This window comes from Rosa rugosa, chromosome 4 (genome assembly GCF_958449725.1).
Source record: "Rosa rugosa chromosome 4, drRosRugo1.1, whole genome shotgun sequence".
In the NCBI taxonomy this organism is placed as follows: Eukaryota; Viridiplantae; Streptophyta; class Magnoliopsida; order Rosales; family Rosaceae; genus Rosa; species Rosa rugosa.
In genome coordinates this window covers 57,422,270-57,438,511 of record NC_084823.1, presented here as the reverse complement: position 1 = coordinate 57,438,511, position 16,242 = coordinate 57,422,270, and the positions used below count along the sequence as shown (strand labels likewise).

The 16,242-nt window shown below is 37.9% G+C and overlaps 2 protein-coding genes across 2 annotated transcripts; both read left to right on the top strand.

Moving 5' to 3' along the window:
• The first annotated feature begins 1,809 nt into the window (after window positions 1–1,809).
• On the top strand, window positions 1,810–3,018 carry LOC133743197 (mitogen-activated protein kinase kinase 9). Its single transcript, XM_062171048.1, has one exon. The coding sequence runs from the start codon at window positions 1,870–1,872 to the stop codon at window positions 2,833–2,835; it is 966 nt and encodes a 321-aa protein (XP_062027032.1). The 5' UTR covers window positions 1,810–1,869; the 3' UTR covers window positions 2,836–3,018.
• Window positions 3,019–10,240: 7,222 nt separating this feature from the next.
• On the top strand, window positions 10,241–13,547 carry LOC133746420 (dihydropyrimidine dehydrogenase (NADP(+)), chloroplastic). Its single transcript, XM_062174608.1, has 7 exons — window positions 10,241–10,754; window positions 11,363–11,626; window positions 11,700–11,870; window positions 12,005–12,117; window positions 12,204–12,390; window positions 13,026–13,135; window positions 13,230–13,547. Exons 1-7 carry the CDS (start codon window positions 10,473–10,475, stop codon window positions 13,384–13,386), a joined length of 1,284 nt encoding a protein of 427 aa, XP_062030592.1. The 5' UTR covers window positions 10,241–10,472; the 3' UTR covers window positions 13,387–13,547.
• The last annotated feature ends 2,695 nt before the right edge of the window (window positions 13,548–16,242 follow it).

The window sequence follows — 16,242 nt, the reverse complement described above, 5'->3', positions numbered from 1 at the left end:
CGCGAAAAGCTTGTTTTTTTGTAGTGATAATTGCATTGTCATCCTCTACTTTGCAATTCAATTTTTTTTTTTAAAGGACTTTGCAATTCATTAATATAATGCAGAATATAAAATAAAATCATACTGTATCTGCACAATATTTTACTACCTTAATTTGTTGCTTCATTTAGCCCTGTCGATTGGCAAATATGATAAAGCCAAAACAACAACATAAATTCTAATGTGGTGGAGAACTCTTTTTTTCTTTTTTTCGAGATAAAAGTTGCTGGAGAACATTGCCGACTGTTATACTCTCTCCAAAGATATTTTAAGATGGCAAAAAGTATTTTTATATTATATTTTTGTTCTTTCATAGTCGACTTATGAGATTGTTATGAAATTGAAACATTGAGGAGTACAAACTAATTAGATGAAAAATGATAAAACCAATACCCAAAACGCACATCAGATACTAAAATGCAATTTTAATTTCTCTCAAAAATGTATCCTGCCCACAGTTCGTCAGTTTGTAACAACGTTGTAGTGCGATATAAGACCTAGTAAGGAAAATTAAGTAAAATAAAATTGTGATATTAAATTAGCAAGTATGCCCCATGCTATTTTCTTATCTTATTAACATGTAGTGGAGCAACATGGAGGTCGAATAAGACGGAGGAAAGGGCCACCAATGTCATGACATCATAGAGGACAGTCACTCTCGTACATTTTCGACCAAATTCAATGCACACCTATATCTGTCACTTCAATCTGTCTTCAAAACTTGATCACCCAAACTTATTCGTAACTATTTTCGTCAAAAAAAAAAAACTTATTCGTAACTATAGAAACCAACCCGAAATCAATTTATCCAAGTATGGAGAAATTCAGAACACCGAAATCTAATATAACCAAGCTCCAACTCGATCAAATATCTTCAATTTTTTTTTAAGTACAATTATATATATCCTCATGTTGCATGCATGTATATCCTAATTAAATGTGTAATAACTAATTTGCGAATATTGCATTGCAAAGAAAAAGAACCTATTAGTTTACTCCTCACACAATGGAATCTTGATATCATAGATCGCTACTTCCCACCAAACTAATTAATGATACGAAAATGAAAAAATAACAAATATATATGAAAAAAAACAATAGAAAAAGACCTCCCCATCTCCGCCCAAAGCACAGTGCTTATTAATCAAACAAAACTTCAGATGCACCTCATTTTTATTTTTGATTTTTTTAATAAACTGCTGATGGCTTACCAAGATTCCCATATTTATCGAAACTTGAATCATCTAACAACGGTTGTGTCTTAATAAATACCTAAATAAGATAAGATCGTTATGACCAAAAAAAATAAAATAAGATAAAGATCGTAACCCACATGTGATCAAAATTAGAGATTCATTAAGATTAGTTTAAGATAAACTGTAATAAAAATTATATCAAGCCAGTGATGGAGTAGACGATGATCCAAAAAAAGCCACTTGCTATAGTGATAGGGAGAGAAACAGCACGTACTCCCTTGCCTTGAACTCATCTGATTAAAAAAACCAAGTTTGATGATCAAGAAATAGTTTTAAAACCAAGTGGCGGGCTATCCACTAGGGCATGCATTTAAATCACATGTCTATTAATAATAATAATAATGCAGGTCACCTCCACCATCGTTACCCTAGCTCTCGAGTCAGTTATCTGTATATGGGAGAACTGGACCCCACACACACCTCCCATATCCATCCACCTTCCTCACTACACTGCAGCCGGCTGCTCAACTCGTCCCCACGTGCTTTTTCATTCCCACTTATATATAACCACCAAAACTCTCTCCAATTTAATCCCAACCTCCCCCTCAACTCGACTCCTCCTTCCGAAAATCCAATGGCTCTCATCCGGGAACGCCGCCAGCTCAACCTCTGCAGCCTCCCCTTGCCGGAACCCTCCGAGCGTCGCCCACGTTTCACTCTACCTCTCCCTCCCACCGCCGCCGTGGCAACCACCACCAACTGCTCCTCCGCCGCCGCCGCCTCCGACCTCGAAAGACTAGAGGTACTAGGCCACGGTAACGGCGGCACAGTCTACAAAGTCCGCCACAAGCGCACTGGAGCTAACTACGCCCTAAAAATAGTGAAAGGCGACTCCGACCCCACCGTCCGCCGCCAGCTCTACCGCGAAATAGAAATCCTCCGCCGCACGGACTCCCCCCACGTGGTTCACTGCAACGCCATAATCGAGAAGCCCACCGGAGACATCTGGATTCTCATGGAGTACATGGACTCGGGAACATTAGAGACCTCGCTCAAAGAAAACGGCACGTTCTCCGAGGCCAAGGTCGCTCATGTAGCTCGTCAAGTCCTCAACGGTCTCAATTACCTCCACACTCAGAAGATCATCCACCGTGACATCAAGCCAGCCAATCTGTTAGTCAACAGCAACATGGAAGTCAAGATTGCCGACTTCGGCGTCAGCAAAATGATGTGCCGAACTCTCGATAACTGTAACTCATACGTCGGGACTTGTGCTTACATGAGCCCGGAGAGATTTGACCCTGACACTTACGGTGGAAACTACAATGGATACGCCAGTGATATATGGAGCTTGGGTCTGACCCTCATGGAGCTTTACATGGGCCACTTTCCGTTCTTGCCTCCGGGTCAGAGACCCGACTGGGCGACCCTTATGTGCGCCATATGTTTCGGGGAGCCACCGGCCTTGCCGGAGGGGGTGTCGGAGGAGTTTAGGAGTTTTATGGAGTGTTGCTTGCAAAAGGAGTCGGGGAAGAGGTGGACGGCGGCTCAGCTTTTGACGCACCCGTTTGTTTGTAAAGATCCGAAAGCCATTCGGTGAAGGATATTGTTCATATTGTTGGTGTCGAATATCCGCGCGGCGGGATCCGATTGTAATTAGTATTCGGGTCGCCGGGTTTGACATAACTTTTTGGACACTACTGCTGTAGGATACTACTGAGTAACAATTGTACATACTGCCCGGATTCGGATTCTTTAATCTTTACTTCTTGTTTCTTCTTCATGTTCCATTTTGTCCGTGGTTTAAGAATCAAAAAGATAACAATCTCAGCTTTTGAGGTTCCATAAACACCTATTCTCATCTCTTAATTAGTTTAATAGAAATATCTTCAATGAATGTCAGAAACCGCCTTCAATTTGATATTTAGGAAGCTATATAAATGAAAGAGTTTCATATTTGGGCTTTTCACAAAATTATTAGAGCAAGATTTTTCTTTTAATCTTGGATAGATTCTAAAAAAAAAAAAAAAATCAAGAATCAAGCTTCTAATGTCACATTTTTCAAAATTTCTTAATTTCAGCTATTAAATGCAACGAAACAAGCTAACTAGCTAACGGATCAACTGATTGTCCAAGTGACTAAAAATCATAGTTCAAGAGACTTACACTTAGAAGTTGAGAAGCTAAGAGCAACTCCAACCATGGAGTCAAAAGCCAAAATGGCTCCCTCAATCAAAATCCACCATCTCCAACAATAGCCAAGATAGAGTCATTTTGGCTTTTGAGCTAAAAGGGGAGTCAAAATGACTACACATTGTAGAACAAAAGCCATGTGTGGTGAGGCATGAATTGAGATAGGCCCCAGTAGCATGTGATGAATTTCTGAAATGACCTTGGCTTTTGACTAAAGATAGTTGGAGATGCAAAATATGAATGAATAGGGATGACACTAGGAGAGCCAAATTTTGCAAATGACTTTGGTTTTTTACTCCATTATTGGAGATACTCTAAGGAACACTAGTAAAAACCACAAGGGTTATAAATGTATATGTTCAGAAATCGATTAATACTGTTATATATGTGGGTACGGTCGGGGGCGTATCCACGTTGGTGGTTGGTTGGGCTATAAAACTTCTAATATATGTCGATTGTATGTTCAAAAATTTCACAAAGCCATGAATGGTTCAGTTGGCAAAGTAGTATGTTATTTCCCTCGTGAGCTTGGTTTGAATCCTCTTACAGGCATTTCATGCCTGTTTCTTTTGCTTTTTCCTCGATCATTTACTTCTCCCCCATTTTGTTCTCTTGTTCCGGTTCTTTTTTTTTGTTCTTTCTCCACTTTTTTTCTCCTTTTTTTTTTTTTCCTTTTGTTACCACATTTTATATTACTATTTCTTCAAAATTTCTTACTTGTTTTTTCCTCTTTTCACATTTTTTCTCCATGTTTTTCTGTAGTTACAACAATTTCTAATAGTATTTCTTTGAAATTTAGTGTCAAAATCCTTGAAAGTAATATTGATGGAAAAAAAAATATCTTATAAACAAGCCTCAGAATAGGGGGCCGTGACCACTTACCCAATTTTTGGCCAAAAATTGCCCACTTACTCCACCAAGAGTTTTTTAACCCCATTTATCCAATCTAACAGTGTTTGACAAAATTGTCCTCATTCCCCTCCTCTCTCTCTCACTCGACTCCCCTCAGCCTCTCACCTCCCAGACTCTCTCTCTCTCTCTCCACCGTCGCTGGAATTACGTCGGAAATCCGACTCCAAACACACCAAATCCAGCGGTGCTCACAGGCACAGCTCTCAGAGTCATTTCATCAAACACCTTCTGGGCATGCTCCAAATACCCATCAGAAGCCAGAGCAGCCAAGAGTGAGTTGCAAATCTCATGCCCAATATCTTCAATCCCAACCTCGCCGAACACCAAAAAGGCATTGTGGGTTTTCTTTCCTATGATGAGTGAAGCAATCACGGAGCGATAGACCGATGCATCAAGGCTGATTCTCTGGGCTCTGACTTGCTTGAGCAGAGCATCAATGGCGGAAAAAAGAAAGAGACTTGAGGACTGATTGGTAGGTGGTGGAGGTGTGGGAGAAGGAGGGCTGCTGAGAAGCCCAGTTGAAGAAGACGAGAGCGAGAGAGTGGTGGTTCAGGAGGAAAGGATCGATGACTCGAGCGACGAGTTGTGGACTCAGTGAGTCGCGTGAGTCGCAGCAACCGAGGCGGTGATGAGCGTTCTTTTTTTTTTTTTGGTTTGGAAGAAGAAACTTCATGAGCGAGTCAGCCTTGAAATCACATTACCGGGGGGCAATAATATGTCTATTGCTCCCCAATAGACCAACATAGTACACTACATTTCCACTCTATAAACACAAATAAACGTATCAGCTATCAAAACATAATTCCCACAAATAATAACATAGAGTCAATAGATTATTGGGGAGCAATAATCTGTCTATTGCCCCCGAGTATACCAACCAACAGCCCTCAATTTTACCCCCTATTCACACACTACTACTATTTAATAAACAAATTTTTTTTTAGGAGGCAATAATATGATTATTGGGGGGCAATAAATTCAAACGCCTGAATTCCGACACCAGTCCGGTAGCCATATTCCGGTGACCGGTTGCCGGATTCCGGTCACCTGTCGCCGGAGTCTGCGGCCGGCCACTGGTCACCGGAGCACAACAAGGTGGAGGATGACTTTTCTTTCTAAGTGAGAAAGAAGGAGAGGGCAAAAAAGTCCCAAAAATAAATAAAAAGAATTAATTGGGTAAATGGGAAATAATCCCTTAGAGTGTTTTGAGTAAATGAGGTTGAAAAACTGTTAATTGGGTAAGTGGACAAATTTTAAGCTAAAATTAGGTAAATGAGCATTTCCCCCTCAGAATAGTCCACCCCAAATTTAAATCATGGATCCGCTACTGGGTACTGTGATGGTCAATTACAATTGAGTAGAGGCTGTACACAGTTGAATAGTTTATCATGAGTCTTGCTGCGTGGCCGTCTACATGACTAAATGTGACTAACCAGCTCTTAAATTAATTCTACGATCGATTTTGTTAGGAAAGAATTGAAGTCAATAATCATAATTTTATGAGCAAGAATATGTTAGCAGAATCAATGGCAGAAAATTATAAACACATTTAATTAAGTCTAGTCAATCAAATTTCAATTGCATGCAGTATATAACAAAATCTGGCAGCAGGCAACTGGCCAAATTTTCTTGGTTTGAAATTTATCCATGATTGAATAAGAGTAGCCGGTAGCTAGTTTGGTTAAACCGTGCAAGAAATGTATAAACGTTGCTTACAATTCAACCATCAGTCCTAGATTTTATTAACGAGATCGAGAGAAACAAAATGATTTGCTGCATATAGGTCCAACCGTCCAAATCAAACGTGCTTATTGTAGGTTATTGTTTAATTATATTAACAATTTAACCATCGTTAGGTGGGCTTTTGTTGTTGCTTTGTTAAAATTTGAAAGAGATGGTTCTACTTCTACGAAGCCTCCCAGTTGCAATTCTAAATGTAATTGGCCATTGACGAGCCTCCAAAGTCCAAAGTCTCCAAGTAAGAGTTGGTTTTGGGTGGAAGATGAGCTAGAGTAGCACGAAAGTTTGAGATAGATGTTTCGGGACAGCTTCGATGATCATAATCATATATATGTGAAGCACAAATCATATATCGTCCGAGATCTAAAAGTGATGACCTATGTATACATAATTCCGTTTGTGTGTGTCAAAATCAAGCTAGCTTTAATAGGTTGTCTCGTGCATGAACCAGAACACTTCATCGATATTTCTCTAACTCATTAGAGGGGCCATATGCATCAATCAATCAATCTTAACGCATCATGTGATTCATGTCACTGTCTAAATAGTTAGTTGGCTGTATAGGCCACTCTAACGGGAACATTTGACATTAAAAGCCAAACAAAAACCAGCCGCTTTATGATTCATATGAATTTTTTTGTTTTGAAAATAGGGTTTGGAAAAAGCTGAACTCCGCACTCATATTATTATTATTAGGGAAAATTTCACAAATGGTCACTCAATTATGACTCATTCGACACTTTGGTCACTGAAGTTTCAAATATATCATTTTGGTCACTCAACTATTACATTGTCAATCACTTAAGTCACTTTGTTAATTTTTTTCATTAAAAACAATTATAGAAAATACTCTTTGGGTGACTTAAGTGATTGACAGTGTAATAGTTGAGTGACCAAAGTGATATATTTGAAACTTCAGTGACCAAAGTGTCGAATGAGTCATAGTTTAGTGACCATCTTAAATTAGGAGAACATAAGGCTGAAATGACAGAAAAACGTATCACAGTCCTCGAACGTACATTACATTCGGAATAATATCAGCCATCTTAAATTAATTTGAATGAAAACTTAAAAGGGTATATTTCTGAAAAGATTATTTGATTACCCCACATATGAAATCTCAATGAATCTTTCGAAGAATTCGATCTGATCCTGCATTGATCTTATCATAATCTACTTAATTAATAAAAGAAGATAACAGATAACAGTATTTTAGGGATTGTGGCACATGATATCATGCATCGAATCATCCATATAGAATATCCAGCTCGAACAATGAATAAGAGGAATTTTTTCCACTTAGGCTTCAAAAGATAGTACCGCTTGTTCGAATGGGCCGAAAGTGAAGATGTCAAATCAATTACTATAGTCTGGCCCAGTCAGTTTGTATAGTTTTTTTTTTGGTCAATTAGTTTGTATAGTTTGTATAGTTTTGGCCCAGTCAGTTTGTATAGGTTGGACGCTCCTTTTAACCCATTATGAGAAGGGAAAATTGTCCGAAACAGTGTCTGAAATATTATTTTTTTTTTTTAAATTTTTTAAAAGATGATCAAAAGATTTCACTCGTACCTCCATGGTGACTCAAACCTATGACCTGTATCTTAGGTAGTGGGTGCTCTAAACAGTGTCTGAAATTTTTCAGATTATTAATTTTCTTTAAAAAATTACCTTACCTATACTTAAAAAAAATATCAAAATGGTACCTGAAGATTTACCCCGACCCAATTTTCGTACCTAGTAACAGTAAAGTCGTCAACTCCGTTAAATTTTGAGGGGTAAATCTGGCACTTCATGTGGTTTGGATCAGATGCGGAGCTCCACAGAGAACCCTTTACCTGGTCCTGGCTCTCAAACGTTAACCCTGTCGGCGAAGGGTTTTAGAGGAAGAACTACATCAAGCTCTGGCTCTTTTCTCTCTTTCATCTCCCAAATCATCAATGACTTCTCCTCAGCAAAACGCACAAGCATTTGTTAAGGATCGATTTGTTATTGTTGTTGATTTATGGTGTTGGAAAGAACTGGTTTTGGATCGAAGAGTTGAAATGGATGTACATGTGTTGATTGAATCCTTATACTTGAGTTTTATGGGAGTTTCTTTCTAATCTGGATCTAGAACAACCATGTTGAAGATTAGATTAGTAAACAAAATCCTTACTGTGAGTTTAAATCCATTAATCTTGTGGCTTTAGTTCCATGCACTCAATATTCCATCACTTAGAATGTTGAACAACCATGAAGTTTGATTGAGAAAGCAGAATCCCGCATCAAGATTAATTTTGTGCTTCTGGGTCCAATTTGGATTTTGTAATTGTCGTCCTTAATTTTGTGCAGGTGTTTCAGCTCATTCTTCAACTCAACCTCTTGCTTGCGAATTGTGATTCCATGGATCAATGAAAAGTTTAGAAAGCTGTTTGGACGATGATCCCTTATGAGAGGAACAACAAAAATGTATAAAGAAGATGTAGAAGGAGAAATAAATTATTTCTTAGAGTTACATATGTCGTACACACAAAGAACTTGTTCTCTCCAACGGGGCCCATCACTACCACTTTCACTCTTTTGCAGTCGGACGACTCTTCTCATACTCATACAAGTCGCTCTTTTGCATGTCCAGGGTGACTTGGCGCCACACATTCTGGACCTATATATATACTTTTTACTAGATTTCATATTCACTATATTGACCACTAACAAATTGAGGGAGATGATTCGAAATACGTAACCTAGGAGACCCAGCTCTTAGGAGATACAATAACAAGCTCAACTTGTTCAGAAAATAATAGTCGGGCTTACATTTTTACAATTAAATGTAAATCTAATATCGCTTGATATAATGTAGGGAAATGTATTTATTTTAGATGATTTTCTTTTTTTGATTTGTCTGAACAAGAGAATTGGGATACAGATTTGCCACTTGCAAGTAAAAAAGAGGAGCTCTACAGTAAGTCTGTAAGTATTATTTTAGGAGACACGATCATAACAGTCTAAGAAAGTTAATAAACAAAAACGCATCTACTAGTTCTGACTATAACTTTCATGAAAGTACATATTTATAACCAGAATTCGGAAGAAGTGAAAAAAATCTTCACTTATCCTTAAATCTAAACTAAAGATGATCTCATTAAAATCTTGTTCGGATAAAATCTATTAAAACAAAACTCTGAACCAAGAGAAGAGTACCACTTACTTTTTTCTTTCTTTCTTTTTAGGGAAAATTACTACTAACTAGTTGTTCTGACTATAACTTTCATGAAAGTACATATTTATAACCAGAATTCGGAAGAAGTGAAAAAAAATATTCACTTATCCTTAAATCTAAACTAAAGATGATCTCATTAAAATCTTGTTCGGATAAAATCTATTAAAACAAAACTCTGAACCAAGAGAAGAGTACCACTTACTTTTTTCTTTCTTTCTTTTTAGGGAAAATTTCACAAACAGTACACCAAGTAAAGGCCACTAATAATTCTTATACATAAAGTATTAAACTAATCATTTCGGTACACGAAATCTAAGACTCGACCCACTATCAGTACACGACGTCAATGACGCCGTTAATTTGACACCAAAATGTCTATTATGCCCTCAGTTTTTTTTTTTAATAATTTTTTTTTTTCTGTTCTTTTTTTTTTCCTTCGTTTTTATCTCTTTCTTCTTCCTTCTTCCGGATCCACAGCAAGAAAGAGAGAGAGAGAGGGATCTGAGGAAGGAGGAATCGAATAGATGAAGAAAAATCAGAAAGAAAGAAAGGAAAACTAAATAACAGAGGTGGGTTTCAAAGTGGGTGAGCTCGGGCTTCTTCTCACATGAAGAACAGAGGTGGGTTTCGTGGAGCTGGAAGAGGGAAGAAGAAAGAGATAAAAACGAAGGAAAAAAAAAAAAAGAGAAAAAAAAAACTGAGGGCATAATAGACATTTTGGTGTCAAATTAACGGCGTCATTGACGTCGTGTACTGATAGTGGGTCGAGTTTCAGATTTCGTGTACCGAAATGATTGGTTTGGAACTTTATGTATAAGAATTATTAGTGGCATTTACTTGATGTACTGTTTGTGAAATTTTCCCTTCTTTTTACAAGAGGATCAAAAGTACCACTTATTTTTAAAACACAGTTGAGCACTTGCTTACAAAAATGGTCAAAACAATAGAGTGATCTATCTATCTTTCAACAATCACCGTCCACATGCAATGACCTTAAATTATTCTCATTCCACCTTCAAAGTTCACACCCATTCAATTAAATCAAATACTATGACGCCAATAATTCCTTCGATTCCACGCTGTCTAAGTCCCCCATTGAATATTATAACTCAGATTCAATCCTGATCCTTTTCCTCGTTTTCTTGCTATTTTTCTTGGGTTCTCAGAGCTCAGAAAACTTTGCTTGATCATCCATGGCGTCTCTTAGCTTGACTCAGATCAGAGGCAACAACCCAGTTGCCGAGTTTGCCAGAACTCGTTCTCCTCAGTTGGGTTTCCCTCTTCGGTCTAGCAGAGTTGGGTTTCGGGTGTTTGCGTCAGAGAGCAGCAAGGGCCCAGAGCCTGATCTGAGCGTTGATGTAAATGGGTTGCACATGCCCAACCCTTTCGTTATCGGGTCGGGTCCACCCGGTACTAACTACACCGTCATGAAAAGGGCCTTTGATGAAGGCTGGGGTGCTGTGATTGCCAAAACTGTAAGTCTTTTGCTCCTCTCATCTTTCCATTTCATTGTCAAATTGTTAGGTTGTACTTGTACAGACTACTGAGAAAAGCCAAAGAATAAAATGAAAGTTATAATCTTTGATGTGAGATGTTGTTGGCGTTTTTCTACCTAAGAAGAGGCTTAAATAAATGAATATTTAGTGCTGTACAGAGACTCTACTAGCCAGTTAGCAGATGTATCAGGCTGTTAATATCTTCAGATCATTGGTTTTTGTAGCTAAAAGTGTTAAATTCACACAGGTCAAAGAACATAATTCTTTGTTATGTGGTAATCTGTCAAAGTTGTGCTCTTTGAGACTTGGATGGTAGTTTATCACTAAGAAATGAAAAAAAAAAGACATGTATGATCTTTAGCAGAGATCATGGGTGCTCTGAAGTCTGATACTCTGCACATGTCTGGTAGAATGTACAGAGATGCTATTAGCTCGTTAGCCTGTCAAACTCACGTAGGCAAAAAGTCATTCTCTAATGGGCAGTGTGTGGAAGCTAATTTCAGGCCTTAATTTTAAGTTGCATTGTGGAATGATCCAGGAGATACCTTTTTCTTTAGAGCTTTGCAATTGATATTATGATTCAATAGGTGTCGCTAGACGCAGCAAAAGTGAAGAATGTCACTCCACGATATGCAAAGCTACGTGCTGATGCAAATGGCTCAGCCAAAGGGCAGATTATTGGGTGGGAGAATATAGAACTTATAAGTGATCGACCTCTTGAAACAATGTTGAAAGAATTCAAGCAATTGAAGGAAGAGTATCCGGACAGGATTCTGATTGCTTCAATCATGGAGGAATATAACAAAGCTGGCTGGGAGGAACTTATTGATCGTGTGGAGCAAACTGGAGTTGTAAGTTTCTACCATAGTTTTCATTCATTGAGCTTGGAGGTTCTCATCTAACACTTCTAACATTTTTCTCCAGGATGCCTTTGAAATCAACTTCTCCTGTCCTCATGGTATGCCGGAGCGCAAGATGGGTGCTGCTGTTGGGCAAGACTGTGTACTGCTGGAAGAAGTCTGTGGATGGATCAATGCCAAAGCTACAATTCCGGTTTGGGCAAAGATGACTCCTAACGTCACTGACATTACACAGGTCAACTTGCTTTCGCTTACCTTTGCATTACTTCATATGTGTTGACTCTTGTGTGCTGAACAATAGAATTACTATAACGAATTATAAGATTTTTATTCTAACATTGCTCATATCAATGAGGTTTTTGTTTGTAGCCAGCTAGAGTGGCTCTTAGCTCAGGATGTGAGGGAGTATCTGCTATTAACACGATCATGAGTGTAATGGGAATCAATCTGACTACCTTACGGCCTGAGCCTTGTGTGGAGGGGTATGCATGCCAAAACTAGCAATACGTGTTATATTGTTGATATGTCATTCATCTCATGAAAACATGCCTCAATTTTTATTTTTCAGATACTCGACTCCTGGGGGCTATTCTTCCAAGGCAGTTCATCCTATTGCACTTGCAAAAGTGATGAGTATCGCAAAAATGATGAAATCAGAATTTGCTAATAAAGATCTCTCACTTTCTGGGATCGGTGGTGTTGAGACCGGTGGTGATGCTGCTGAATTTATCCTTCTGGGAGCAAATTCTGTTCAGGTAGGTTGAGAAACTCACTGTTGTAGTGTGGATGAAGGCTCTCAGTATTTTATCTTCTTTACTGATATAAAAAAAAAATGTATTGATCTGATGATTTCACATTCTGAGGTGATTCTTTTGTTTTTGCTTTTCATATTTTTCTCTCTCTTATTGCTAGTTTACATAGGAAGTAACCAGTGAAGGCACTTTATTTATTGTGCTGCACATGGTTATCTGGGAAAAATAATATACCTGATAAGTGGCAGAACAAGCCGAAACAGTTACAAAAATACTTGTTTCAGAAGTAATATATTCATTTTTGAAGTCTCAGAATAGTTGTTTTGCTTATCTAATAGGCTTGATAGCGTATGCATAGAAAATTCAGGGTGAGCTTTTGATCTTCTCATAAACTAGCCAATGGAGTATGTTCTGCCAAACTTCGAGTATGGAAGCTTGAATTCTACACGCACACACACACACACACACTTGTCTTTGAGATTGAGACTTTTTTTTCTTCTTTTGTGAATTGATTACATTTTATCACTTTTATCTTCTGTTGTCAACAACTGGGTATCTTCCTCGTTGAATATAGTATTTAGCTAGTTGTGTTATTATGATATACCCAAGCATAATGGAATCATTGGTTTCATCTGCAGGTCTGTACTGGGGTTATGATGCATGGGTACGGCGTTGTGAAGAAACTCTGTTCTGAGCTAAAGGATTTCATGAGACAGCACAATTTCTCATCTATAGAAGATTTCAGAGGGTACACACTTCCTTTGAGAATGAATATCAGACTGAAACATAATCTAATTTCTGCTACAAATGAATTTTACTCATATTTTCTCTGCACTTTTCAGGGCTTCCCTCGAGTATTTTACAACGCATACTGATTTAGTACGCAGACAGCAAGAAGCCATCCTACAAAGAAAAGCTGTGAAGAGAGGGTTGCAGTCCGACAAAGATTGGACAGGAGATGGTTTCGTTAAAGAGACCGAGAGCATGGTCTCTAATTAAACTACACGATGATTGAAAACAAATGAGCTGTTCATCTCTTTTCTGGTGTAAAGTTTAGCCGAAAATCCTTTTATTCCAAACTGAGCTGTAATAATGAACTGTTTCAGATGCTTTTTACTAATCAATCTAATTGAATCAAATAAACAGTATGGCTTTGTATACTCATGTGTCTCTGATTAACATCCTTGGTCTGGAAAACTCATCATGCATTTACTCTCTCAAAAGCTCTTTAAATAATACATCATTGGACGCAACATTAGAATTGAAGGGTGCTAGTGTAATGTTATACACATCGAAATTGAAGGGTTACAAGAAGTACAATAAGCCTCTTGGCAAATCCCATGAATAAAAACTATATAACAAAACATTCAGCTCTATATATTCTCATTCATGATCATAACACAATGAATTACCAGCAACCATAAAGTCATAGAGTTTTGGAACAAGCAGTTATACTTAATGGTGTGTTATAACAAACAACCAAAGTAAACTAGAGACAGACTGAAGTCTGCTCAATTGAAAAGAGCCAGCCCCGTCTAAACCTTTGCCCTTGCTTTGCTGCCGCATCCAAGTCAAAGCTGAGACAATGTGTTTTGTGATTCCAAATCTCTAACCAAATCAAGCAGATGGTCAAGTCTTGGTGGAGGAGTTGAACCAAAGAGGCGGGGAGAGGAAGGCTGCTTGTCTTCCATGCAGGGGGTAGGCTTCTTGTATGTATCCCATCACTACAAAAAAAAATTACAATAGCCACGGCGCCATGCCGTGGCAAAAGTCTCTTTTGCCGTAGCAAAAGAGCATTGGCGACGGCTCTGCAACGGCAATGCTTCAGACGCAATTGGTGGCGTCGCCAATAGTATTAGCGACGGCAAATGCGCCGTCGCAAGATTATTAGCGACGGCAAATCATTTGCCGTCCTAAGAATTTTGCGACGGCATTATTCCGTCGCAAATACCAATGGCGACGCCACCAATTGCGTCTGAAGCATTTTGCCGTCGCCAAAAGAAATTTGCTACGGCAAAAATGCCGTCGCAAAAGTAGTATTTTTAAATAAAGTAGTATTTTTTTTTTATTTTTTTTTTATGGAGAAAAGCTATACATTCAAGACGCCCTATAACCCAAATATAGGCAACAGTTGAACAAATAGTGTGCTAATAAAAGTGAATTGTGTGGCAAGTTGGCTAATCAATCTGCACAAGTCTCCTACCAAGAAACACTTTAGTGGTTGACCAATAGCTTGCAATCCTTTATTGCAAAATGTTTGTTCTGCTATATGTTCATCCAATAATGCACCCTAGTATACCAGAAGCAAAAAGCCAAACAATCGAAATTAGCAAACTAGTACAACAAATCATGAATGCATAACAAGACTAGTATGTTTAGGACAGTAACAAGATTCTATACAAGGTACACACACACACATATATTGAAATGGATGTAGTTCCTATATGATAGTAAAAGGCCAAACTAGTACAACAAATCATGAATACATAACAAGACTAGTATGTTTAGGTCAGTAACAAGATTCTATACAAGGTACACACACACACATATATTGAAATGGATGTAGTTCCTATATGATAGTAAAAGGGCAGCAAAACAACACCATGAAACACATAGTATTGAAATCACCTTGGCTGCAAGTATTTCTGGGCACCACTTTTCAACAAAATAATCAGTTTCAGGCCATTTTTTAGTCGCACGCCACTAGAAGTACACATGCACCTGCAAGACAGGAACAACCGGGCAACTAAGCAGGTTTTTCAATATTACAGGATATACACAAACTAAATTGGCCACTGCAGTATGAGTGACTATCATTGATATATAGTCAATATTCTTATAATATATGGTTGATTAAGTACCACATCATCCGAGCATGGTTTTTATAGCGAACATGTTAAAAACAAGAAGAGACGAATGGAGACTAGTGCTAGCAGAGTAAGAAGAAGAGACCAAATCCTGGAAGCAACCGAATTTTAGGTAAGCTAGATCACATGTAACATTCAATACTGGTTCTGAAGTAGGAGTCTGGAACACTATATGCTCTTATTGTGATGGGAGTTAAAATAACCAGCCAAAAATGGAAAAGAAGTTACAAGGAAATAACTATTATTATTTAATTTCTTAAAACAGAAATAGACATAGTTGTACCTTAGTATCCAGACTCAAAACCTCGAATCAAATTAAAGCCACAGAAATTGAATCGCTATAGAGCTCTACCAGATGTGTAACTTGAAACACAAAATTCACAAGCCAAGCAAACCTGACCTTACAGAAACTTTAAAAATTGATTGCATTTAATTCATGCTCAACCCAAAGGTATACCAACACAAGCCAAGCCAAAGTGACATTACATAAAGTTTTAAAAATTTGTTTGCATTTAATTCATGCTCAACCCAAAGGTATACCAACACAAGCCAAGCCAAAGTGACATTACATAAAGTTTTAAAAATTTGTTTGCATTTAATTATGGATATGCTATATTTGATGACTAGCTTACCTACAGACTAGTGGTTGGAGGAATGCATATGTTGATAGTAGACATGTAAGGTCTCTTACTGTAGAGCCTGTAGCTTCTACCAAAAAACATTTGTCAAGCTTCAGACATTGAACTTTTAACATGAATTGTTGACTAAAATATATATGCACCAATATTATTACAATTCTAGATATAGATTGCAGAAAAAGAAACAACCCACCGTCGTACAAAATCGTGCAGCTCCAACTTCTGACCACCATTACGTTAAACTCATTTTGCATCTACAAATCTCTTCTCCTGGTAAAATACAATTACCAAGCTTCAAACGCCAAACATTAAATGGAATATGTAACTGGAATATAGTGATCCCTTTAGTT

Bases quoted from the DNA above. Each gene is read 5' to 3' on its own strand.
- LOC133743197 (XM_062171048.1), top strand. From the start codon at position 1,870: ATGGCTCTCATCCGGGAACGCCGCCAGCTCAACCTCTGCAGCCTCCCC.
- LOC133746420 (XM_062174608.1), top strand. From the start codon at position 10,473: ATGGCGTCTCTTAGCTTGACTCAGATCAGAGGCAACAACCCAGTTGCC. The intron at 10,755-11,362 runs GTAAGTCTTTTG...ATGATTCAATAG, and splicing joins GTGCTGTGATTGCCAAAACT to GTGTCGCTAGACGCAGCAAA. The intron at 12,118-12,203 runs GTATGCATGCCA...TTTATTTTTCAG, and splicing joins CCTGAGCCTTGTGTGGAGGG to ATACTCGACTCCTGGGGGCT.